Source organism: Cydia fagiglandana, chromosome 5, assembly GCF_963556715.1.
Source record: "Cydia fagiglandana chromosome 5, ilCydFagi1.1, whole genome shotgun sequence".
NCBI classification, from domain to species: domain Eukaryota; kingdom Metazoa; phylum Arthropoda; class Insecta; order Lepidoptera; family Tortricidae; genus Cydia; species Cydia fagiglandana.
The window spans coordinates 4,372,182-4,397,666 of NC_085936.1; the positions used below are offsets into that span (position 1 = coordinate 4,372,182).

General features: G+C 35.7%; 1 protein-coding gene across 2 annotated transcripts in view; it reads left to right on the forward strand.

The window, feature by feature from the left end:
- LOC134664270 (uncharacterized) overlaps positions 1–25,485 on the forward strand; it is a 121,239-nt gene that overhangs the window by 36,921 nt on the left and 58,833 nt on the right. The window contains exons 1-2 of one of the 2 annotated variants that reach the window (XM_063520820.1): positions 3,538–3,691; positions 18,550–18,642. In XM_063520820.1, coding sequence (XP_063376890.1) covers positions 3,611–3,691; positions 18,550–18,642 — 174 coding nt within the window. In that variant the 5' untranslated portion in view covers positions 3,538–3,610. Of the gene's footprint in view, positions 1–3,537; positions 3,692–18,549; positions 18,643–25,485 lie in introns of those variants that run through there. The other variant, XM_063520818.1, reaches the window with a different exon arrangement.

Here is a 25,485-nt window from a genome sequence, read left to right on the forward strand (position 1 = left end):
AAAAGTGGGTTAGGTTAGGTTAGAACTATGATCCTCGCAAAAACGAACTGATGCCACAAAAGTGGGTTAGGTTAGGTTAGAACTGCGACCATTGCAAAAACGAAACGAAATAGGGAAATCAAAATTAGGGCATATGAGTGTTAGGTCAAGCAACGATAGGCTAAGTAAAATTAGGTAACATGATGATTAGGATATATAATTTTTAGGCCTAACAATAATTAGGCAAAAAAAGAATTATGCTACATAACATTAGGATAAATACTCAATATGGAAAGTGCCATTAGGGAAAAACATATTAGGACAAAAAAAAATCGGCCATTCGATAATAGGGAAATCAAAATTAGGGTATACCAGTGTTAGGACAACTGATCATTATGACAAACGATATAAGGGAATGCAAAGATAGGAGAAAAGATTCGACTTTAGGGATTCAGATATAGATCCATTTTCCAAAGTCGCTGAACTAATGTTGATCTGTATGAGGAGTACAGCCTACAGTTAAATTTTTTGCTCATATTACAAGTCACACCCGGTATATGTATTGCCTATATTTTTTAACTTAAAGTCTATTGTCATTAAAAGATGTAGGAAAACATTGAATTAGTGTAAGCTTGAACAAAATTTTAAAAACCTTGAACAAAATTTTAAAAACTAAAATATCGTCAATCTTTATCTATATTTTAATCTCTGTACCACGTTGTATTTGTGGCTGACTGTACTAACGATAACGTAGGAATGAAAATAAGTAATAGACTCGCTACTTATAGTCGGGAATCTCGCTCGGTTTTTTACTCGTTTATACCCGGACCTCGGGATTAAGCGTGAAATTAGATTATTCTGAAGGGAGCTTTTGAGCTTACCTTTGTGGTGTTTTCCGTTTAGGAATTAAGCTTATTAGTAGTTTAACGTGTCACGTCATGGAAATGTGTTCTTATACTTATACCTACCTTAACAGACCTTAAACTTCCAGTCGTCCGTAAACTTCGCGGGGACCGGAGCCGAAATTATAAATGCCTAAAAAAACATATACCTATTTGCATGTGAAAATTTTACGGTTTCGATATCATATCACTATTATATTCTATTCTATTCACAGTGTAAGTGGTGGTAGTTGCTATAACTTTTCCAAATTTTAGGTATCTACGTCAAACGATCTGTGAGAATAACGCATTTAACCGATTTGGAAGACCGAAGTGATCCCAGAAATGCTGCGAAACAAAGTTTTGTACGGAGCACTAAACACGAGTTGCTACATTTAATACGTACGTAGTACCTATCAATGTAGTAAGTAAATAAGTACCTAAGTAAAACTTTATTGCAAACCATGGTACCTAAATAGGTGTTACAAATGTAAATAGTTTCACACGAACCCCGGTAGGGTGTAGCAATTGTCCTTTTAACTGGTTATACAATCTAAACTAAACTAACTGTTATGTTAATTCACACTGTATCAAATTAAACGTACTTTTACTAGCATGATCTGGGTGTAATAGTGTATAGGTGTACATTTAGTAAGCAGTTTTAAAGAGGCTTAATTGCTCGCACGTGTGCTGAGACAAAAGACTATCTGTCGAGGCTTTTATTGAAAAGCTGAGCTGAATATTGTCTATCATGTGGCCTAATAATACAGTCAGTGTGGAAGCCTGTAGAACATTAAGTATATATTTAAGACATGTAATAATTGCTTTATTAAAGAATCAATCAACTTTTTGATGTATGTAGATATTATACAGGTTAAAAAAGTTTAAGTATCTCTGAGAATTATAATTTTAAAACAAGAATGACCTATAAACTCAAATTTTTGACTTTTTTTTTAACAAGCAGAAATGCATTATGCAAATACAAGGCAAAAAATATTTGGCAGAGCACTGGATTATCGATCCAGAGGCCGTAAGTTCAAGTCTCAACTCAACCAAGGCAGTATTTTTCCACTTTTAAATTAAGTAACTAATTATGTGTATTAGTAATTAAGTATGTGTTACAACAGCATTGTATATTGATACCTATGTATTTTATTTTCTTTGATTTTGACTATCCACTATTCCACAGATAATTACCTAATTAAAATTCTCGCAAGTATATAAATTAAAAAAATAAACCTCTAACTTAGACTTAATAATAACAACGTCGACTTAAATAAGGGATCACTGGATCACCTTAGCCCTCACTTTAACGAACCTTTTTTGCCCTTCCCACCTGCTCGCGTCCAAAAAAACTCAGGGCAGGTTATACCATACGAAATATTATTATTTCTGATTGAATCCCTTGCACAATAATACGATCTCCGACCGTCTTTTGTGACGTGCGTACGGTAGACGGATTATGTTTTGGTTTGCTACCTAGACTTGTATTTATGTAGAAGGCAATAAATAAGGCCCCTTTGTGGAGGGTCAATAATATGTATAGAGCTACGGTTATAATATTGACTTGGGTCAAACACATCCGGGAAAACTGGCGTCTTTTCTGTGGATATGACAAAAGTTATTTAGATGCATTTATCTAAAACTTTTATCATAAAATTTTATGCATAAAGTAAGAAAATTAGGCTTTAACGTCGCTGTCAATTTATGATGTCCACAAAAAAGACGCACCACCAGACCCACTCATACTGGAAAAAGTTTTTAACCCACCTAACCTAAGCAAATTTTCTGGATTCCCCGTTGCTAATCAAAGTATGTAGATATGTACATAATTATATCTAGCAACATGTCTGTATTTGTTAGAAGCATCAGAACAAATAAAATTAGTTTCAGAACATTTTTTTTCAAGTAGAAACACTGCTATGCAGTTTATCTGTATTTGTGAAGGTTGTATAAAACTGGTTGTAGGTAATTTGTATATTTTACTCAATCTAAGATTGAACAGCCACTCTGCGATATTAAAAACATTGAAAAACACTAGACAATCTTTCACATCCTTTTCAAAAAAATCTAATGACCTATCCTTCTCATATTCCCATAATTATCCTTATTTTTATGTCATCAGTGTTCCCGCGCTCCCGCGGGCGCTGTGACGTCTCGAAAATCAAAATGGCCGCTTAAAACAAAAGCCTTACGCCAACTTTTTCTTGAAATCTATATGAAATTTCTTAAGACAACGTCGTAAAGCTCATTTTCGCTTGGATCCTAGACAAACTGGAAACCCAGAGTGGACCACATCTATTCCGAATGTTTTTTGCCTCGCATTCGCGCTCTACGATTATCAAATTGGAGTAAAAGAGACGCCACAATTATATATTCCTTTCCGTTTTTCTTATTTTCCACTGTTTTCTTTTATAGCCGCACGCGGCGCTAGTGTACCTGCTACAAAACTTCGCTCACTTACAAAATTCACTGTTTATATCTTACAAATAACCTGAAAGTAACCTTTTCGTTCAAAATTTAGGGTTCCAAATTGTAGCCTTCGAATATTTTGATCATGGGAGGCTACATACGAGGTCGGGAAAGTCAGTTCCATGTTGATTAGTTCTCGTATTCGCCGCAGAAGGCGCGGCGATCGTCGGCGCGTACGCAGCGCCACACTCCCACGTCCGAGCTCCCATAGTAAACACCGCGTTCGCGTTTCACTCCGTTTTCCCATGGACACAAATGGATTGTCAACATGAAAGTTCATGAAGTGTTGTGATGAGAACTGTGTGACAATGACAAAGGCTAAGATGACGAGGAATAGTGCCCTGTACCATAGTGCTAAGGTAAGTTTAACTTTATCGTAAACAACTATGTACATAGATGCATGTTGCACTTGTCTACTTTACTGCCCTTCGTGCGTGTACTTAAAAGTAAACAGTAGAGAAAATTTGCATTTCACATTGAAATTTTTTATTGTGATTTTGGTATTGTAATTTTATGATTTATAGAAAGCATAATTATTTTGCTATTAAGCACTTATACACCATTTAAAGTTTATATACCTATCTCATTTAAAACTAAAGTTTTGATACGCCCATGCATGATTTTTATTATATTATTAGCGTCTATTGTTAAATTCGGACAATAGGCAGAATTAAGGCTTCAATGAGTTCAATGTCCATCAAATGCAAATCACTCTTGATCTGTAATGTAAACAATACTTTCATACTTTCATTTTGTAAATGGAAAAGCGCCTATTTTTCGTATATAAAAGTTAAAATTTTATTGAAAGAGCCGGTTCCGCGCCCGCGCCACAATCTTGATCCCCTCTCCCCCCTCCCTCCCCCCTCGAACTCCTCTCCTGTTCCTCCCGGCCCTCTACAGCCTTTGATTTAAAATAAACGACTGAATCGTGCAGTATACGGGAAGAATCAACATGCTTTCTGAGTCTTTAGTAGAAAGTTCGTGGTATTTTTTTCGGATTGTGTGGTATTTATTATTTATTCAGCCGTAGACATACCTATAGTCTCGGTAATCGTTGAAATATTTTTATTGGAGTTAAATATTAGGTACTTACTTAGTATTCCGAAAAGCCTTTAGATTATTTATAATTATTATGCCTATCATTAATAGTTGTACATTAAGTTTTTGAATCATTATTGCATTAAAAATGATAAGCATTGCGATATTAGTCATATTTAATAACTAATTACGTATTTATTTATTACCTACTAACGGTATCAATAAATGATATGAATGATATCAACACATTTAGTCCTCATTTAGGACATCAACTTTAAGTTTGTTCCATACAATATTACCTATTAGGTATATCGAATATTATTTAATTTTCATTAAGTATTAAACGTTTTGTCTCTCATCTTCTTAACACCCTACATATTATTGTAATTTTCATATTTATACTTAGGACACCCTCAAAAATGTTTTCTCTGCAGTTTTGCTTTTCCTACAATTCCCTTCTCGTGCAAACGACATCAACGCGTTCGAGTAAAAGAGAAAGCATAATAAACCCGTCGTTTTCCCCTTCGAGGAAGCGAGACGGACGCGTTGTTTATATGTATATAAATACAGGGATTTTGTACAGGTACGCAGGTACACCGGCGTTCAAAAGTGCATGGAGATCCAACCGTAATATTAAGGCAGTACGGTCGACATCTATCCATGCACTTTTGAACGCCAGTGTAGAAAAAAACGAAGTGACCATCGTTTCGGATGGTCGCTCTCCCTATTTTAAAATAGGGATGTTCGTTAAAATGAGTTAGGGTAATTTTTGAGTGCGTGTTTTGGACGGTGCCTTAGGGCAAAGTTCGTCTCGGGTAGTGACCACTAATGATGCGTGAATGGAACGATTTCTTGGACTTTTAATGTAAGATTCATTACACTTGACCCTAATGGGGTCGGTTTTTATACGTTGGTAAAGGAAGATCGAATACCTATTAGAAAAAGAGTTTTTGTGTCATAATTATCAAATGTTAAATTAGTAATTCTTAATTATTTTCTTCCTGGTAATAGGTACAGTCAGCAGCAGAAGTTGTTAAGCGGGCGAGATGTTTAAAATTACCTTGACACGCTCTTATAAAGTCGCGTCAAGATCATATTGAACACCAGGCCCGCTTAGCAACTTCTGCTGCTGACTGTATAGGTATATCGCTACTTTTGATAAGCAAAACGGGACTTAACATAATGATCAATTATTTTCGAACGCGAATATTTTGGTGTCTTATCAATTTTGTTACTTATGAAGCAACATTAAATGAATAATGGATTGTTCTTGAGATAACGTATGAAGGAACACGTCTGTTTTGAGTACTCTTAATATCTTGTATGTATTTTCAAGATACATTACGTGCTTTAACTCTAAAGATATAACAATACTGAGAAATGAGAGCACAAGATACCTAATACCAGTGTTCAAATGACGGCGTCTGTATTGGGTCGCATAATAATCATTGATTGTCTTAACGTAATACGCACAAAACTGATTTCGCATAAATGTTACTGGTGCTGAAACTACCCTATTCTACACGTATGCTACTGTACGCTAGGTATCTATAAAGTATAAAACTCACTCTATTGTTATTAGTGTTTTTACCCGACTTCAGAAATAATGCTTTTGTACATAAGGTAAGGTAGGGTAAGACTAACATAGTTTATTTTGCTCAGGGCAAGACAAACAGTATGAGGATTCCATACAAGTGGTTGTCTTACCCCGGTGTTAGTCTTACCCCACCCTACCTTCGTGTATGTAATAAAATGTTAGGTAATTAAGTTAGTAGGTCTGTGTTAGAAGGTACCTATATATACCTAAGTGTTAATAGATACCTATATCATTAAGTCAGTAGGTATGTGTTAGAAGGTACCTATAGACCTAAGTGTTAATAGATACCTATATCATTAAGTCAGTAGGTATGTGTTAGAAGGTACCTATATATACCTAAGTGTTAATAGATACCTATATCATTAAGTCAGTAGGTATGTATTAGAAGGTACCTATAGACCTAAGTGTTAATAGATACCTATATCATTAAGTCAGTAGGTCTGTGTTAGAAGGTACCTATAGACCTAAGTGTTAATAGATACCTATATCATTAAGTCAGTAGGTCTGTGTTAGAAGGTACCTATATATACCTAAGTGTTAATAGATACCTATATCATTAAGTCAGTAGGTATGTATTAGAAGGTACCTATAGACCTAAGTGTTAATAGATACCTATATCATTAAGTCAGTAGGTATGTGTTAGAAGGTACCTATAGACCTAAGTGTTAATAGATACCTATATCATTAAGTCAGTAGGTATGTGTTAGAAGGTACCTATATACCTAAGTGTTAATAGCTATATATACCTATATCATTAAGCATCTAACGACTTGCGTGTCACAAACGATGACCTTTACCAGGAATCAGCAGATTTGTGGAGGCACTAATTTTGTTTTAATGGTCGTAGAAACTCGTTCATTACTGTGATACGTATAAAAAGTAAATTGGCCGTTTTCGGCGACCGAAACCGGCCGCTTGCGGTTCTTTCGGCTTATACATATGTATGGTGAGCATGTGGCGCGGGCGCGGCTCAGATTTATAAATAGCAGATAAATTGCATATTTTATTCTTATTTTTTATGCACGTATTCATTTTTTCATAAAAGTGGGGGTTATTTCAAGAACTAAGGTGCAGGGGGGGGACATTTAGACTGCGGGGTAATTGAAACTAATCAAAATATCTTCCATGTTTTACAATTTACATTATTAACTACAGTGCCATATCATATACCTACATATTATGTCCAGATAGCGAAAAGCTGTGTCGTGTGTGTTGTAGGACTGTAGTTAATAAACTTATACAAAATATAATGTTATGGCGGTTAAACTTTAATAGATAAAAAAGCAAGAAAATGGGGTTTTTAATTTTTATAGTAGCAAAAGCCTTAATAAGTATGTGTATGTACTTAGTAAAATTGCGGTACCAATAGGTAATCGTAAAATATGAAAGATATGTTACCCTTTAACTTATGGTAACATTCCATTTCTAACCGCAGCTGCACTACCGGTACTGAACGCGTCGCTGTCATTGTCAATTTCCATAATAAAATGAACAGTAATGCGGCTGTCGTTGGAAATGGACTGTCACCTTTAGGTAAATATATCTATAAACGATTCAGATACAAAAATAATGCACAGTTACTTTACAAAGTTTTATTTGTAAACTATTGTTACCATTACTGTCGGAAGTGTGATAATTGATAACAATAGAATATTTCTTTCTATTCTAATTAACTTATCATAACCTTATTTGAGTTTGATAACATTTAACCCCTTTGATATTGTTTTTAATTATTGGTCAATATTTATTGTATAAATAAACTCTTGTTACACTTTATATAATAAAGCAGAGCTCAATTTGTAAATTGAAAAAAATTAGGCACGATAACATACCACCTTGGTTTTGCATGATGAGTTCTTAAATACATTTGTAAGTTAAAAAAGCCAGGTTAAATCTACATTTAAAAAATGAGAAGAAAAAAGATGTTTATTTCGGCCAAAATAATCCATATGAGTGTTAGTAACATGCATAATCTTAATTGCCTAAAGGTTACACAAAGAAAAACAATGCAGAGAAAAAAATAAACATAAACAGATTTCACAAAAGGTTGTTTATATCTACGCTTACATAATCAATGAGCTTAGTAATAATCGTAACAGTATCCGTAATTTGATTCGATAAAGTCATTATTCGCCGATTAACTTATGACCAGAAACGTTTTACTTTCTTTCATAAAATTAAGAAAAATAATCGATTACAAGTCGGATTGAATACCGTTACCTTTCTTTCTTTATCTCTTTTAGTAGTGTAGTAGTCTACTATAGGTAAGGTAAACGTACTAGTGGTCGACATGCTAATGCCCAATAGATGACACCTTGCTGTCACCTCTACTGACAAGGTGACATGTACTAGGACCGCGTCGAGCACCAGTACCACCATCTTATACAAGTTTTTGTTGTACAGTAAATTTTTAAGTTACTTTAATGTCCCAGAGCTTGAGCTGTCCCACTAGTTGCTACCTTCAATCGTAGCAAAATAAGTGACCCACTGTCAATTATAAGAATCTGAATTGCTGTCAACTATAGAATTTGGGGGAATCAACTTTTAGAGCGGCACTTTTCACGTCTCTGGCGTTACCAATAATATCCCTGGAGTTACCAAGAAGTCATGGTTTCAATTTAATATTGGTCTTAATTTTAGGTCTAGTTAACAGTGTATAAATTATAATAATATAACAGTAGGTAATTTATAAACGATTTTCGATTGCCGTTTAGGTATCGCCCATTTAACAGTCGAATATAGAGTATTTACCATACCTACCTAGTGCCAATTATTTTATCAAATATATGTGAACCAACCTAAACTTTTTTGTAAGTAGCCTCTCGTCCATACTATAATTTCCATTTTGCCTGAAATAAATTCGACCGCATCGTAACCGGGCCGACAAAATTGTCGGGTGTCCACAAAACCAGCTATTACCGAGCATTTACCCCGCTCTGTTATTGCTCTTATTTAGCTGTCGAACGAGTTTACCAACTATGACAAAATTGCGTTAAATATCCATATATTGGACAAGTTTAACTTAAACTGTTTAAGTACACCAACGGTTTTGATTTTAAGACCAAAATATGTCCTCCGGTGTGACCCTCCGGTTTTAGGAGTAACAAAACAAATAAAATATTTGAAATGAAGGTAAGCAGCTTTTCCATTTGTTAACGAAAAACTAATTAAAATAGTTATTAGGATCTAAAAAAAAACATGCAAGCGAATTGAAAGCCTCCTCTTTTTGAAATTTCTAGTCGGTTAAAAAGATAAGGTTCTAGTTGATGGCGTAAGATTAAAATGATCTTACAAAATTGCACGGTTCGATTTATTCGAAAGCATTTCACAATAGGGCTTGCCCTATAACGAGACAAGATTGTATTATCGATAACGCTAGTAAAGCCGTACAAAATATATGATACATACGAGAGAAAAGAACAGCTACATCTTTCTTTCTTGCTCCTACGACCGGTATTTTATATGTAAGCAATTGTCACACAGGTGCTGATTCTACATAAAAATACCAAGGCCAAAAGACAAAGTCCAACAACAATATAACAATAAGAATATGTAGGTTTGATTTTGATCTTCTGGCACGATTCTGCCTCGTCAATGGTCAAGACAGAAAGTAGTTATTAATTAATTAAGTGAATAATAAACCTTTCATATGTGTGTGGTGGTCTAACCTCTTGGATTGAAACCTAGGTTCTGCTGTATAGAGCGGAAAAAAATTGTTCTCGGAAAAATGCACAAAAATTCGGTAGGATAGTTATAAATATCATACCTACACAGAGTAATTACTAATTAGATAAACTTTGTTGAGATATTTTCGCAAAGTGCAAAGCCAATTTGTTTTATCTTATTAGAGTTTGCATTAATTATGTTTTAAAACAAGATTTGTTACGCATACTTTTATCAAATTCAATTGAATCTACTTTTTAATCGATGTCGGTCAATTATACCAAGACTATTCGGTCATTTACGCACACGACAATGACGACATATTTTATCAATAACTACTAGCTATTAATTATAACAGTTATAAAACTATTGGCATATTTTTGTCGTAATAGTTGCCCAATTTTTATCGCCAGTAAAATGCGCTGTCGGACGTAAAAGTGCAGGCGCGGCTTCCGCAGGGGAAGTCTATATTTTGATTCAAATCTACTTCCGTCTGCGATGCGCGGGCGACGCTGTTATTTGTTATTAAACGTTCTGTTTATCGATTTTTTAATAACAAATTGTTGCTGTAACAAACTTTACAATATGCTTTTACTTATTACTAACTGCTGCAACATTCTTTAATTTTTTTTAAAATTAATAGTAGGTAACTGGCCCATCAATCGACGCAAACCTCAATTGATGATGATAGATAGGAAAGTGGTCTACATTCATCTTACTAGTTCAATACTGGTAATAAATAATGCACTCCTTCCTCTATGAGTATTTTTTTGTTAGTGAGAAACATTTTCACAAATAAAACTATAGGTAACTCGCATATTAAAAAAGGAGTATAAAGAATTGGTTAACCAGGAGAGAATGTAACGTCCATTGTATTTTTAAAATTGAAAGAACCTTTCGCTGTCTTGTAAATTGTATAAAAAGATTAGAATCAATAATAATGAAAAACATCATCATCAATATCATTTGATATTTACCAGTCGCTTTTCGGTGAAGGAAAAACCGGACTAATCCCAATAAGGCCTAGTTTACCCTCTGGGTTGGAACGTCACGGCAGTCGCTTTCGTAAAAACTAGTGCCTACGTCAAATCATGGGATTAGTTGTCAAGCGGACCCCAGACTCTCATGAGCCGTGGCGAAATGCCGGGATAACGTGAGGAAGAAGAATAACGAAAAACTTGACCAACTATTTGAGTTAAAAACTTTAAAACCTATTTCTTAAATTTTTAAACTCAGCTACTAAATATAAATTTTACGATGTCAGTCTTAGCGAAATGTATCCAAATAACAGAACATACGCCGGTTTTTCCGACTATTCAGTTTCTCAACACCACATTCAAAAGAAAGATCCAAACGTCTAGTTTGACTTAAGACAGATTACTGGGCGATTAGTACGATAAATCTTACTCTGTACGCTCCCACGAAACTCACAAGGCGTCAAATCGTAGTTTTTACATTATACATATTATACATTCAACGTGGGACGCATCACTGCTCTCCCTCGCACAAAAACGTGTAAACTGACCCTTACGTGATTCATTTATCGAAAAAACCGCCAACAAGCGAAGATTACACGGTAATAGTACATTGTGTATTAAGGGCGGGAAATAAGAAATTACGAACGAGTGTCAATTTTAAGCCCGACGCGAAGCGAGGGCTTAAAATGTTCACGAGTTCGGAATTTCTTTACCGCCCGTGGCACACACAATGTTTTTCATCACACTTGTAAGGAAAAAAAGGAGAATTAATAAAAACAAACTTCTGTATAAAACACTTTTCCGCCCTAGGGCGAAAATTTCAATTTCCCGCCCGCAAGCCCTACGTGTAAATAAGTGTTTTTCATCACACTTGCTCGGAAAAGATTTTTTCCGCCCTAGGGCGAAAATTTCAATTTCCCGCCCGCAAGCCCTACGTGTAAATACATCTTTTCCGAGCAAGTGTGATGAAAAAAGTTATTAATGTCGGTATTAATAGTGTTCACATATGAACCGCTTATTAGATTTCTTTAATCGGCGTTTATATGCTTTTAACTTTTTATTGCAAAATATTGACCTCTCTTAGTAAGTAAGGGTCAAGATAAAGAATGACTCACGCTAGACCGGACCGGGCTTGGGCTGAGGCGTCCGACATGCCATTTTCTCTGACGCCAAACGAAGAATAAAAACGGCCAAGTTCTTTGCTTACCCTACCCCTGTAGGGTAAGCAAAAACGGCAAAATTACGTTTGTTGTATGAGAGCCCCACTTAAATATTTATTTTACTATCTTTTTAGGATTTGTTGTTATAGCGGCATTGTAAACAGCATTTCGAAAAAGTGCTGCGATTTATCTTCATAGTTCAAATAGGTAGGAAAGGTCAAATAGGTACCCATAAATAACATGAGAGTGGAAATAAATTTGTTTTTTGTCTGGTGATGTTAAGTGGCCATAGCGCCATTTACCGAGTTTTACCGAGAAACAGCCCTTATCCCGATACCGAAGCAAAAAAGCAGTTTCGCTAAACTCAAGTGCTTACTTATCATCTCTATTGTTTTATTTTGCTAATAAACAACACGTGTTTACAGTAAACTTAAAGCTCCCTTCATTCCATGATGAAAAACCTACTCTATGCCATTTACATTAGATTGAATATACAATAACAATGTCTTTAAGATGGCACAACACATACACATGATTACGAACTTGTGGCCGTCGTCCCGTTATATGCGCTGGCGCCTACCGCAATCCAAAAGGTCGTAAGTCTAAGTAAATTGAATCTACATACGCCCTTTTATTGTTGTGACAGTCCTCGTTAAGGCTTCACATAGATATGAATACTTGTAGCTACTAGGTTTTCATTCGCATCGCTACAAACCAATATAATGGCTCCTCTACACGATGGGCCAGCGCCGGCCACTCCAAGGGACGCAGCCATGTGGTAGAATGAAATAGTAATATCACTGGGAGCAAGTAATATTGCTATCTCATTCTACCACATTCTAACGCATAAATACGTCCCTTGGAATGGCCGTCGCTGGCCCATCGTGTCCTCGTCCTCCTTGTATCGTATTCCTCATAGCTGAGGGCCGTGACCTCTATAAATTACTTTTCGAACGATTGCTTTCCAAGTGTTTCGGTCTTCGGCAGTGTGAATCGCCTCGTGAACTTTCTTGCCGGATTTGTCACTGATTTGATCAGTTCCTCGCATAGGACTTCTTCCTCTTCGATATCCCTCTTTTTTTCCTGTCACCAGCATTTTCTCCAGAGCCCATCCCATCCCATCGTGTAGAGGAGCCATAAAAGCCCTTGAGAGTAACAACTTGTATAAAGGCTTCTCTTCACGTTGGGCCAACGCCAACGCCAACGAGGGACGCATTTATGCGTTAGAGGGAGCAAGTGATATTGCTATCTCATTCTACCGCATGGCTGGGTCCCTTGTTGGCGTTGGCGTTGGCCCAACGTGAAGATGAACCTTAACAATCAGAGACCAAACATATAAGGTGTTTTTAAAAGAAATACGATTATGGATTATGTACGTACTAGGGTAAAGTAGTATATAAGGATGTGGATATGTTTCAAATTTACTCAATTACTCATACATGTTATGGGTCCTGAGCAAGTGCCATCTTGCCAAGATTAATAAGAGGTGTATACTTTTAATCAGTAACCACATAAATTTCAATACGAGTACATTTACTTTTAAGTATTTTTGCATTTAGCACTTTAAGTACGCTATGAATATTTTAACTTTGCGCCTTATACCGCGTAATTATGTTTTATCTTTACGCCCATCAAATGTTATTAGAAACGAATTAAAAGCGGTCGCTCAAAGGCGTGTGCCGGCTATATTCCTAATTTTTATAACCCTTTACTTTTGGTACTAATTAAAATGCCAATGTAAGAGTAATTAATTCAAAATTGCTAACATTTATTTGAAGCACCTGCAATTTGTAAAGGTTCTTATCAATATTGACTGGTACATATTTCTAATCTTATTTTTGTCGTCTTCCATTTGTGAGATATTTTTATCTGTCTGTCACGCGCTAAAGCTAAAAGTACACCGGTTTTCTGGACCACTTAGCGCTTCTTGACGAAAAATGGCTTCAGCATTTCACAATGCATGTGTGCGTAAGGGTTTAGAGGATTGTTGAGTGATAGTGTCGTTATTTACAGTATTTTACGAAATACAATACACGGAATACGGTCACTCTTTTAAAAATATTCGATATTACAACAACTCTCATAAGGTCAGGGCAATTGCAAAATACAAAAAGTCTAAGGCTAGAGCAACTTGTATTAATGGTACATCTTCGCCAGACATAAAAGAGAGCTCACCCATGGTATAGCTGGTTCTAGGTCTAGACTCACTTCTCGTATTTTTAGAGATGTTGCATTTGCCCCTTGGTTGCAAATGCGCTGGCTGACTTTACTAAAAACTAGCGACCCGCTTCTCACGGATTAACAAATTAGAATCACTCTATTGATAGGTGAAAACCGTATGAAAATCCGTTCAGTATCTTTTGAGTTTATCATGAACAAACATACAAACACACAGACAGACGCGGCGAGGGACTTTGCTTTATAAGGTGTAGTGATATTAGATTGACTCGCTTGTGTTAATCCTAGCCTAAATACCTTAGGGTGCGCCGACTACCATATTTGATCTTTTTTGTTTAATTAACGTTTCAGCAACAATCAAGCCATAAAACACCGATTTAAAATACCGCTCCTATTCTCGTCTGTACACTGCACAGCATCCTAGTTACGCGAGTGAAAAAGTGTTTTAGCGACTTCTCGGAAATGTTGATGGTTGGCGCGAGCATCTGTCATTCCTTGCGCGTAATCAGACCTCGCCATATTCCCTTTATATTTTTCCACATAACCAGCGTAAAGTGATCTTGAGATCTTAACAGCTATGCTTTAGCGAAGAACAGATTTATAATGGTTAATCAGATACAATTGTATTGCATAGGCATGCAATAGCAGTCACGTACGTAGATTGCATAGCCAAGGAAGTACCGTAAACTTAGGGCACTTGGTGACCCTGCCTGTTGAACGTTGATCATATGTCGTACGTCGTACTTTGACACAAGTAGGCACATCGGACCTAACATTAGCAATTTTATGACCCGTTATGTAAATGTCACAATAAAAAGAAAAGAATAATCATGTATGTACCGTATTTATTTACCTGATTACTAAATGTTTAATTGACTATGATTACTTGGTTGCTTAATGGGCCGGCCTAATAGCCTTAGCCACAGCTGAAGCTAAAAATAAACCTAGTGGTTCATGCTAGATTCTCTTCTTCTTTTCATTCTATTACCAGTATTACCCTCTCTCGGGTTGTAGGCCTATAGGGCTCGAATTATAATCTTCCACTGACCCCGATTTTTAAATCCTCTCTCAACCCAATATACTTTATATTTAGGTTCAAAATTGCAGTAAACACGTGTATACAAGCTCCCATAAATTTCTTCAACCTATTACTAAAACACGAACTAAAAAAAATAATGATGCACTGTATGGGATTAAGGCAGTTCGCGCATCTGCGCGCGCACCTGCCTTCAGACAATCGCGAATATCGTATAATTTACCTGTACAGGTGAACACTGGTGCTATTCCAACTTTCAACAAGTGTTCAAGGTTCAGAAATCCAGTATAAGTGATCCCTGATAACATATAATTGTTATGGGTCTCCAGGTCACGATACACTGGTGCATGTGCTGGGATAACTTAGTGAACTACACGGACAGAGGGCGCTGCAAGGGACTCCCCTTCTTAATAAAAACTAAAAAGAAGTAGATGCCGTTTTGTTTTAAGACATACGCTTTTCTGGAATAACAAGCTATGCTCCTAATCTGGTCAAATAATGTGCATAGCAAAAACGTATTGACAGTTAGACTGACAGATGTGCATCTTTGGTCTTGTAATTAATACGAGCAAAACAAATTGATTCTATTAATCTTGTAATCAATTACAAGAGGCAGATGCTTGCTGGATTCTGTAATTGTGTATGAGAAGTTCTCCTAGGTAGGTACCCTTTATTTATAATCGGAGCACAAGTAATATTAAATAATATTGAAAGTTTTTCGTCCCCATAGGCAAATATGTACGTTGCTCTGAAATATAGAATTTCAATAGATAGGCAGCATAGACAAGGAGGTTTAACACTTATATGGCTCATTTTTATTGACACGATCAAGTCAAATTCTCATTTTATAACGGCACATTAACTTTCTTCATTATTACCAAATCTCTGATTAAAAATAGTATTTATTACACTATTTTTCCTCTAATAATGACATTTCTCACTAGACATTAACTGCGGCAGGTAATTAAAATGATACGTGATTAGCTATTAGCGTCTAATGTGTACTTACGTGTTCAATAATAGCCTATCATTAGGGCTTCCATAAATCGTAGGCAGTTATACACTGTTAACCAAACCATATCGACACTTCATCATACCTATAATAACCTTAGATATGCCACTACAACCAGCTTAAATAGCCACATTGATGCTACATCTATTAATGCTCAAAAAGATCTATTTAAGCTGGTTTTATATGACAACGTCAAGACGTACTTTGGAGTTTTGGAGTAACCGCTATAAGTAGCCCCTTCAATACTACGTCAAGTTTAGCTGAAAAAGGTCTATATAAAGTGGAGCCATGTTTAGCTGAAATACATCTATATAAAGTGGTATTATCAACCGGAGAGTGAAATGATGCCTTCATCAATAGTAACCAATTTAATCAGCCACTTGAATACTGATTTCTTTTTATCTACAGTGGGTCTTTTTAAGCTGGTTAATACTATATTATGACAATAAATACATCAATTTCGTAGGTTGCAACAGGAAATGTGTTGGCGTCGTGTGATCATTATTTTTGTAACCGATAGCTTCGCCTCGTTTTAAGAGGTCTATAATAAATAATAATAACGAACAGGTTTTTAATATTATATTTAGCTATAAAATGTGTTCATGGGTAATAATAGTAATAAGAATATTAACTTATTGCTTCCGATGTGAAGCGAATTGTGAATAGTGTATAGTTGTTTAAAAGTTTTGAATAAATGAGAAACCACTGCTCCGGAAACCTATTCAGACAGTATTTCTTGTTATAAAACGGCTATGGATAGAATCTGTCAGCTGTCAAAAGTGTAATTTCTAGATAACTTTTCGAATCACCCTCCTGTACTATATCTGCCTAGAACTGTCTTCGTTGAAACAAAGTTGCCAACCTAGCATAAAAATACAAGCGACTGCTAATAAAATCAAATTTAGATACACGGGTTATGCCTCATGGTAGTTTATTAGAAGCAGAATATATACAATCGTCGTCGTCGTCGTTATCGTCTTCTGATTTTAAGGCCATTCTTGAAAAAAAAATTGGATCGTAAATCTAATTTAATTTTAATTTAATATTCAATCTTGAAATTACACGTATCCATCTGTGTTACTACTGATACGGACACAGTCTATAAAATGATAAGTTCATCAAGACACTCGTATTTTATTAAATAGGTAAAGCGCCTTACTTAGCGCCTTATGTAGCTACTCGTATTGTCGAGGGCGATCGCCATTTTTTGCGACGTCACATGTCATCCTGCACCTGACGCTCGCCACGCGCACCGAACTGCATCTAACGTCACAATCAGGAGAAAAACACCTCAAAACCAACCACCGTTCTGCCGAAAAATACAAAGATGACGCGGCGTTTCTTCAAGCAACTGCCGCATGATTAATTTAAAACCCAATCATGCACTTAATATGAAACGCAATGTGTTTATCTACGATCGGCATATGCTTCGAGCGAAAACAAAATATAAATAGCATTTTAAGACTTAATAGCCAAGGCGTTGAATTATAAGATGTTTTATACTTTGGAACGATGCAGCTGCTTTTGACACGTGTGCAGAACTACTAGATTATCTACTAAATGTTCATTTTTCGATACGAAAAAGCTGCAAACTTTATTACATCCACAGATGGGAAAATATAACTTAATCAGCTGTACCGCTATTTTTGTACTAGCAGTGTTTACGTCCGGATCTTCATGTTCGTTTAATTAGAAACTGAGGAAGATTTTCGTAAACAATGGTAGAGAAATATCTCACGTCACTCAAACTATTTAAACGTAACTTTGAATCGACAACGAGTCACGCAAATTGCGCGCGGTAATTTACGACCCAATGAAGTAACGTAACTTTATTATTTAGTCAAACAGGAGGAAATCGACTTTTTAGGGACTAGGGAAGGCAAACAGCTAGAATTTCCTGAAACGACTTAACACGCGACTTTAAATAAAATGCAATTACAATTGTGAAGCTTAAGTATTCTAACGGCGCATCATATCGTGTTTATCGCGTGATAAATCAGTTTGAATGACACTTTCTGTCAGATGCTGAAATAGATACTTTGAGAAAGCGAAGAATACTTTATTCTGCTTGCGTTTTTACCATTTGCTGCTCTATTTATCTACTTATAAATCCATCTACCCAAAATAAAACCAGGAACCCAAAGAAGTAACAGAATGTTTATCTAATTTTATAGGGTTTATTGTGAATGACTCGCAAATGTAACAATTTGGTGCCGTAACCAGGATATTTTTTATTTATTTTTAAATTATTTATTTACGTTGTTATAACTGGTTTGGACCAATAACAATATTGCAGGTTTTACAAGGCACTCGTAACTTGCCTATGTACATCCATTAAGACATTTGCATTGATAGCTTATCCAACTTGTTTAACCTTAACCTCTAGCCGCCCGTACGTCAAAACCTTGCCAAGCAAAATGAAATTTTATTTTGTCAACACAAAGTCCAAATTAGAATGTAACAAGAGACCTTTTTATAGCTCTCTGGGCAGCTAGTGGTTAATACAACTGTTCTTACCCAGCATGGTGTTAAGTTAATCCATTCGTTTGTCCGCAGGTGCTGTGGCATCTGGACATATTCCGGCGCAGCTTCCGCGAGCTCTCTGGCCACGCTTGCCTCGGCCCGTCCTGCATTTTTTGCGCACTTAAGGTAAGTCTCATTAAGCCACTAGTTTAATTTGTTTTGCAGCTGCCTACGTGATGCCTTGCAAAATAACTGTTTACGATGGCTAGGTACTTGTTGAAAGACTGTCGCGCGATGATTATGTGAAATTTATGGCCGATTAAAATAATAAATTGCTAGTGTAAAATATCGATAAAAGTACCTATACTTCATTGGCGCGTAGTTTATACTTGGACAAAAATTAAAAATATTTTGTTTACATACATGATCTATACAGTGGTACTAATAAACGAAATTAATAACCAGCTTCAATCTAAAATAGGCCCTTGAGGCATTGTACCAAGGATGCTGTGCAGTATCGCAATGCTGAAAACGCTTGGACAAAAAATAACAAGTGCGAGTCGGACTCGCGCACGAAGGGTTCCGTACCATAATGCAAAAAAAAAAACAAAAAAAGCAAAAAGAAAACGGTCACCCATCCAAGTACTGACCCCTCCCGACGTTGCTTAACTTTGGTCAAAAATCACGTTTGTTGTATGGGAGCCCCATTTAAATCTTTATTTTATTCTGTTTTTAGTATTTGTTGTTATAGCGGCAACAGAAATACATCATCTGTGAAAATTTCAACTGTCTAGCTATCACGGTTCGTGAGATACAGCCTGGTGACAGACGGACGGACGGACGGACGGACAGCGAAGTCTTAGTAATAGGGTCCCGTTTTACCCTTTGGGTACGGAACCCTAATAATAGGGTGCCGTTTTACCCTTTGGGTACGGAACCCTAAAAATGGTAGTTATCTTTGCAGTAAACCCCATCGCTGTGATCGATTAATTATTACTTTTACTCTGATATTGGCAGTACCTGGAACTTGGTTACTTAATAATAAAAGCATGACCATTCTAATTCAGAGAACTTAAAAGGTTTATTTTGGTCTAAATTTGACTTTATCTCAAAGCATTAAAGTCCATATAAGTAGATCAAAGAGTAAAGTTTAAGAGCGCTCGGGCCTCTGCGCGGGCGCTCCATCAAACGTGACCTTTTCGAACAATGCCTCCGTCGGAGCCTTATTCAGGCCGCGGACCCTGAGCTTGAGTTCGAGACCCTCTTCTTGTTACACAAATCTATCGCGTCACGAAGTACTTTTGAGATGAGCAGATCGTATGAAACCTCGGAGTAATTAACAACGGAGACGCCATGTCTAAAATTTTCGGTACAAAATAGTCTGCCGTTTTTTGCGGGGGAGGGGCACATCAAATGTATAGGTACGTCATGTCAGATAAACGTCAGTCCATACATATGGTTGACCATTGGCCGCCTATTTTCCACAGAGGGGAATGCCTGTTAATGGCGGCTCCATTGTTAATTACTCCGGGTATGAAACAGTGAACGTATAAAGAGAATCGACAAAGGTTTTATGCAAATTTATGTTTGTTGTCCTGAAATATGGGTGAATTAAAATTACATCGTGAACCTATGTTCGTGGACATATGTCCACTTTGCAAAAAAGCGTACTTAAAATATCAATTGTCAAGTGTTTTTGAATACCGAAGGACTATTATTGATTCCAAAAGGCAACATTGCGAATTCGTAATGACCATTGGGTGTTCGATTTTGTGTATTTTTTACAGTTATCACTTACAGGAACTCTATAGATTGGAATAGATAGTACTATACGAGAAGATAGCCTTCCTGGTACGCTAGAAAATTACTTTCAGTAAGGACTAAACCTTTAACTTGGGTTCGAGAACAATTTGCAAGGTGAGAGGGCAAACGGTGTTTGTTTCACACTATAACGTTATGATTTTGTAAAAGGATTTATTTTCCAACTACACAGCAATACCTGAATTCTAAGAAATGTAACCTAAAGTTAAATCAATTGTCACAAGTAAGTACTAAATATTGAAAATACAAGTACTGGATAAAAAAGAGTACGAAGCTCCAGTAAACAAAAAAATGAACCTCTCAATCCATCCATTTTTGTTAAATGAATAAACGGAACTAGTGTTTTTACAGTTTTCAAAGAAGCCATTGCTACGTGTTGCACGCTCAAAATAGCTACTTTATTACGCGGCTAAACCCCGGAACAGGACAGACTGGTTCCTTCCTACGGAATAGGCCCTGGTCGTGATTTAAGTCTAGCTCTACCTGTGAGCTCTACGCTGTACTATAGCTATAGATAGAGCGCTTTGCTTTATAGCTCTTTGTCTTAGCGATCTGATATTGTAACGGATAATTAGTTGCAGTCTGCGTTCAAATTAATAAAACTGTGCATACAGTTACGACAAACAAGCGTATTATGTTAGTTTGCTGACGATGAGGTGCATATAAAAATATAAAGTCGTTGAAATAAATGATAAATATCAACCATTTTTTTTTATTTGAGTTGTTATCAGCTAGTTTTAATGTTACAAGTTATTCCTAGTATAAGTAACTTACATTAAATTTATCTTAAAATTATTATTAAAACTACAAACAAACAAACCAAAAAAAATTAAAGAAATACTAAACAATACCGTTTAATTTATGAAGACAATGTCTATAAAAATGAAATTGAAGGCTCTATTCTTCAATAGCTCAAACGAACACACAACAGCGATTCGTTTCATTACATTCGAAACAAACTTTCTATTGCTCCAAGCACGACTACAACAACGTAGGTATAGTACTATCGCACGTGTACGAGCTTACGTTTCCATTTTCAAATCAGGTATTCGTAAGTTGGCGCGCTTTTCGGCGAATGGGGTGCGCGCGGGAGTTCGTGGAACTCTTGGCCTCGACGCTGATTGGCTGAGCGGGCGACGCCGCGCATGCGCCGAGTTGCCCAACTTGAGTCTAACTTGATACGGGTTTATAACGAAAGCTTTTACTGTTTGACTTTAATTTAAAGATTAACCCCCTTATTCATAAATCTTTACGGGCCTGATTTAGTTAAATTATGTTTTATCCCTTTCTTACAAATACATAAGTCAAAATGACAGATAAGGACAAACGATTGAGGTTTTTAGCGCGTTTTGAATAAGGGGGTTATTCTAAAAAACCTTACAAAGAATTTTTAAAATAGAAATGTGTCAAGTTATAATGCAAATTATTTACCTGTTTAAAACTGTTTACTTACTTTCAGATTAAAGTTCTCGAAAGCGAAATCTAATGATTGACTTTCAACAAAAATATCTTAAAAACATTATTAAATAGTATCATAAAAAACAATTAGCTCAGGTGATTAATAAAACAAAAAAAACGCGGCTCTCTCTTTTTCTTCGACGTTATGCCAAAAAAGTTAAAAAACAATTTGATAACTCATTCTTGGGAGTTTGAAATTGAATTGGCTGTGGTTCGCAGAGTCAGCCGACCTTAACACCGTCTGACTATAGGTACCATCTTCAACACAGTTTACTGACAAATTGTCAACCTTATTGGGAAGACATAAGGTGCAACTTTGGTTAGTTAAGAGTTTGCTGTCAGGCACTGCAGTTACTCAACCGCTGTCACCGTTTAGTTACACTGGAGACAATTTATAGTAAAGACTGCTAATCCACATGTCATGGACAGATTTTAGAATCAGTCATTTCATGATGTGGCAATCATTTTCAAGAAAATGATCGGATGGCCACGTCATGAAAAAGTTAAACCTAACCTAACTAACCAATAACCAATTTAAAATTAGTAATGATCATATCAAATTCTATGATCTGGCCACGACCTACATACTTACAATTACAATGTAGGATTTATAGATAGCTTCACTTGACAGTTCTCCATAATTCGTGTGGTTTATGCGGCTTTCAAGAGTTTTGTTTATTTTATTATTTGAATGATTTCAATCACTTTAGACCGCTAATTGGCGTTATGTATACAAAATAAGTAAGTACATATACATATTATTTCTGTACAACAGACTCCGAGTCAAGAGACGTCATTTGTCTGTCGTTTTAAGTAACTCGTCTTTCTAGTTATTTTACACAGAAATACCGTTAATTTACAAGTAACTTGTTTCTCAAACATTACGTTGTGTAAGATTTTTGTTTATGTGAAGAATGTAGACGGAATACTCAATGAAGTGTTTATTAACAATGGGTAAAGTAATGTTTTGCTCGTTAGTTTAAAGTGAAGTCATTTATTTTAGTTCAGTATGGTGAACACCAATTACAGAAAAAAGTAATAATGGCTGTCATTAATATTTATTTAGATGTTATAATTAATATATTTATGTTGGTAAAAATCTTTCTTACAACAAGGCATTTCGAAAGATGCCTCTAAGTATTGTAGTTGTTGTAAAATTGATAGGTTATTAAGCACTAAAAACAAGTTTGTGAATCGGGTACGTACCTATTTAAAGATACAAAACTATACGTATACATATATATAATATAAACACACTTTAAGTAATTATTTCCTCAACCATACTGGAAGGCATTGATTGACGTTATGTCAATCAAAGTATTAAACCAATAACAATCAATAATCAAAGTATTAAACTAATCCGACAATGACAGCTACTTACCTGATTTAAAATCGTCATTAAAACCGTCAAAATCAATATTTTACTTTGTCAAATCATGTCCAAGTTACGGAAGAATGGATTGAAGAGTCACTATACAAAATTACAGAGTACTTTTAGTGAATTGAGAGGGCCCGGTGTTATCTGTAATTCGTTTTATTGAAACAAATAGAACAAATTACTTGATCGTAATTGATAGCGTGACTGTTCAAAGTCATCGTTGATCACTATAACAAAGAGATATTATTTCTATCCTTTTAGGGTTCCGTACCCAAAGGGTAAAACGGGACCCTATTACTAAGACTTCGCTGTCCGTCCGTCCGTCCGTCCGTCCGTCTGTCACCAGGCTGTATCTCACGAACCGTGATAGCTAGACAGTTGAAATTTTCACAGATGATGTATTCCTGTTGCCGCTATAACGACAAATACTAAAAACAGAATAAAATAAAGATTTAAATGGGGCTCCCATACAACAAACGTGATTTTTGTCCAAAGTTAAGCAACGTCGGGAGTGGTCAGTACCTACTTGAATGGGTCACCGTTTTTCTTTGCTTTTTTTTTTGCATTATGGTACGGAACCCTTCGTGCGCGAGTCCGACTCGCACATGCCCGGTTTTTTTATTGACATATCTTTTGATTGTGTTGTTGAATTTGATATATGACGAAGCGCTTTTCACTTTGGAGTACAAAATATCTTTTCTCGAATTAGAATTTGATCATATTAGCATTTAATTGCAATTTAATTGGTTTGTGTGTATTTGTCTCTGGTGACACGAAGTTAAATCTGTTTGTGGTTAAACGTGGAAAATATTAAAAGTAAATGAAACTTAGAATTAATTTATTACACACAGAAAACAGGGTATGTTCTTTACGAGTCGGTATCTAAATTAATATCTACACTACTACAGCAAATATTCCTTTGGTTGTTCTTTCTGGTTATATTTTAGTTGATACTTTTTTAAGCTTCGTAATCTAAAAATTCACAGAAACAAATATTGTTCATAAATTAATTTACACCAAAATATACAGTGAGAGCTCGTTCATTCAAAACGCGTTCATGCAAATTTGCATCACGATGTAGATTAATGTGTTGAAACTGAGAGAAAATTTAGATATGCGCTACTACATAAACTTGCCAAGTTATTCAGGTACTAATATCTCTGCATAAAGTAACTCGAGACAATCGCAGATATTTCGCACCGTCTCGCCACCTCGACAATTACTGTCTGCTTTCTTCCACGGTACGCGATCTTTAATAACTTTTTCTGTAAGTAAATTAAAACATATAAAGAACGGATTGCACACTTACTTTTGAATGTGGGTGTTACTATTGAGGTAAATGGAGCTTTTTTTTTATTATGAATGGGCTTACTCATGGCCACAGACTAGCCGAGGCGTAGACGTGGCCTACGACGGAGCGAGCTCGCCCAGATGGTGCCTGTTCACTCTTGATTTGAAGGTATAGGAAATAGGTAGGTAGGAAGTAGGTATAGGAAGGAATAGGTATTCTTTCTTTAAGTGAACTAAAACAGAATGAGCTTACAAATGATAAAGATGCACTGTTTTACTTTTTAAGATAATATAAATTTAATTGTTAGCATGATAAGCATCCATCCTTATCACTGTGGATTTGGTTGTAAGAAACGGATGCTCTTATCTTATGAATAAATTGTGTAAAGTATAACTAGGTACACTGTTAGGATGGATAAAAAAAGATGATCATTTGTTTAATCACAGAAACTAATTAAAAGATAATAAAGTAAACTGCCACAGTTTCGTGGATATATTTTTTGATAAATAGTGTTTAGATTTGGAATATCCCTTATTTGTTAGTGGTCCTGTACTGTTATTAGTGTACTTATACCACTTCCAAGGGAATAAATAGGTACAAAACGGTTAAAATATGATTGAGTTCATCTGCTATGATATGCACTTCTTTGTATAATTAATATTATTTTGTCACGAACCAGGATCTAGCAAAAACTTAAGGTTATATACATACGAGTAGGTATCTATGAATTATTTTAGTTATTTGTATAGTAATAGAACAATAATAGTCAATGGTCTAGGCACGTTCGTCTGAGCCGTGTCGCTACGTGCTGCTGAACTAGGCCAACCTATTAGGACTGGCGATACAGCAACTGTTGCACCCGTTTGATATAGTTTACACAACAATATTGAATTACTGCTCTATTATTGGTAAAACAAAGTAAATTTAATTAATGAAGAGTGTATCTTCCATATAAAATAACGTTGCACGTTAATTAATTAACAGTGAGAAGAACAATTACCGAAAGTTCTTTGAAATCTTGTGACAATTGTTATCATTATCATCATAAACATCGCAAGAGAAATACCTGTTTTTTGCCGAT